Source organism: Condylura cristata, unplaced genomic scaffold (assembly GCF_000260355.1).
Source record: "Condylura cristata isolate star-nosed mole 26May11 unplaced genomic scaffold, ConCri1.0 scaffold00033, whole genome shotgun sequence".
NCBI classification, from domain to species: domain Eukaryota; kingdom Metazoa; phylum Chordata; class Mammalia; order Eulipotyphla; family Talpidae; genus Condylura; species Condylura cristata.
In genome coordinates this window covers 18,986,814-18,988,931 of record NW_004567134.1, presented here as the reverse complement: position 1 = coordinate 18,988,931, position 2,118 = coordinate 18,986,814, and the positions used below count along the sequence as shown (strand labels likewise).

The 2,118-nt window shown below is 71.7% G+C and overlaps 1 protein-coding gene across 1 annotated transcript in view; it reads left to right on the top strand.

Annotated features, from left to right (window-relative positions):
- Positions 1-2,118, top strand: part of CHL1 (cell adhesion molecule L1-like) — a 19,025-nt gene that overhangs the window by 1,616 nt on the left and 15,291 nt on the right. Inside the window, exons 4-5 of the mRNA XM_012732099.1 lie at positions 333-520; positions 1,968-2,106. Coding sequence (XP_012587553.1) covers positions 333-520; positions 1,968-2,106 — 327 coding nt within the window. The remainder of the gene's footprint in view (positions 1-332; positions 521-1,967; positions 2,107-2,118) is intronic.

Below are 2,118 nucleotides of genomic sequence, written 5' to 3'. Positions count from 1 at the left end.
CGGGGAAGAGCCCGGCTGCCCTCCCCCAGTTGTCGCGTCCCTGCCCAGTGGCCGGCGTGGCCTGGCCTGGCGAGGCCCTGGGCATGTCAGCTCACCCTGACCCCGTGTCCTCGAGGGGACGGTGCATCTGCCAGTGAAAGGTGAAGGTGACGCTTCCATGGCCACGGCGCTGAGACCCCAGTACCGCCCTGCCCGACCTCCGCCTTGCCTGACCCGCCGCCCCGCCGCGCCGTGCAGGCCTGGTTGTCCCCTTTGCGGGGTCCTGGGCACCTGCTCTAGGATGCCCACACACGGGCAGTGTGGCCTCAGGACTGTCTGCTTGCGACGTGCAGGTTCTCGTGGACAAAGGACGGGAAGCCCTTCGACCTGTCTGACCCCCGGATCGTGGTGTCCAGCGGCTCGGGCACGTTCACGATCCCCAACGACGGCCACGTGGCCGCCTTCCAGGGCAAGTACCGGTGCTTCGCGGCCAACCGGCTGGGCGTGGCCATGTCGGAGGAGATCAGCTTCGTGGTGCCAAGTAGGTGCCGGCGGGCTGGTCCGTCCAGGGCTCGCGGGCTGGGGGCTCCTGCGGGCCAGCTCCCCGCGAGCTGCGGCCTTCGCCATCGGCTTGCGAGTGAGGGCGCCCCGCAGCCGGGCAGTGAGGGGGCGTGGCCTGAGCGCCAGACCGCGCTGCGGTGGCCTCGTGGCGGGGGGCTGTGTCTGTGGCGCCTTGTGAACCAGGCCGGGTAAACAGGTCCGGCCCGCCCGCGCCCCTCCCCACAGTCCACCCCCCTCCGCCCCACCCCCGCCCCGCCCCGCCCAGGAGAGCAGGTGCCGCCTCCGCGCGGCCCGCTACTGGCGAGGGCGCGTCCCCCGCGACCGTGCAGCTCGCGGAGCTGGACCCTGGCGTTTCGGTGTGCGCGGGTGCGCGGTGAGGGAGGAGAGGTGCGTGCGCAGGGGAGGAAACGGAGGGTCGGGAGGCAGGAGTCAGAGAAAGAGGTGAACCCAAACCCCTAAAATGCAAATCAGAGCACACGGTGCCCCCAGACGCGAGACTCCGGGGACAGCCGGCAGAGGATGGGGTTGGGGGGCCCTCAAAGGCAGGCGGGGGGCTGAGGCCCTTCCACACTCAGCCGCAGCCACACTTTATTCTGAAAAGGTCTGGGGGATCCAGTTGCCAGGCCTGTGTGAAGGGACAGTCCAGTGTGGGCTGGCGGAGCAGTGACCCTCGCTTGGAGGCCATCTGGGGGTGGCGCTCGCTGGCTCGCCAGCCCCAGGCCAGCGGGTGTCGGGGCAATGGGCCAGGGCCTGCCTGCCTGGGGGGCTGCGCCGGGCGGAGCCGCAGGTCCTGTGCACCGTGGCCTCACTGGAGACACGAGGCCACGGCACCCACATCCGTGGCCTAATGGGGCCAGGAGAGAGCAGGAGGGCCGCGCCCGAGGGTGGCTCCCGGTGGTGGCCACGCCGCTGCAAAGAAGCCGCCAGCACCGTGGGCAGAGGATTCTGCAGCCAGGGGCGTTTTCAGGGCTTCTTCTGCTCTACGGCTGCTCACCAGAGCTGGGCGCAGGCCAGAGGTGGGATGAGAGGCCCCCAGAGACAGCGGGCGCACGGCAGGCGCGTCCCCTGCACCCTCCGCTGAGGGCAGGGGGCACAGGAGTGGTCTGCTGCCGGGTGGCTGGCTGGCCGGGCCGGACCCTGGCCGCAGCAGTGGGCGAGCAGGTGGCTGGTTCCCTGGCCAACTCTGCTGCGGCCACACGACACGCGGAGGAGGCGGCCCCTGCCCCAGGCGAGTCCGCTGGCCTGCGCGTCGCCCCCGCCCAGCCTGCCCGGGCCCTGGCGGGGCTGCGGGTGTCCAGTGCAGGCCCAGGAGCCGCCGCCCCCGCGGCCCCTCGGCGCCCGGCCAGCTCGCGCTCACCTAGAAGTGTCTGCTGCCTGCAAGGTGCCGAGGCCGCTCGTGGCTGATGCGCCGTTCTCCCTCGCGCCAGATATCCCGAAGTTCCCGAAGGAGAACATCGAGCCCCTGGAGGTGGAGGAGGGGGACCCCGTCGTGCTCCCCTGCAGCCCGCCCCGGGGCCTGCCCCCGCTGCACATCTACTGGATGAACATCGGTGAGTCCGGCCTGGCGTCTGCCCGCCG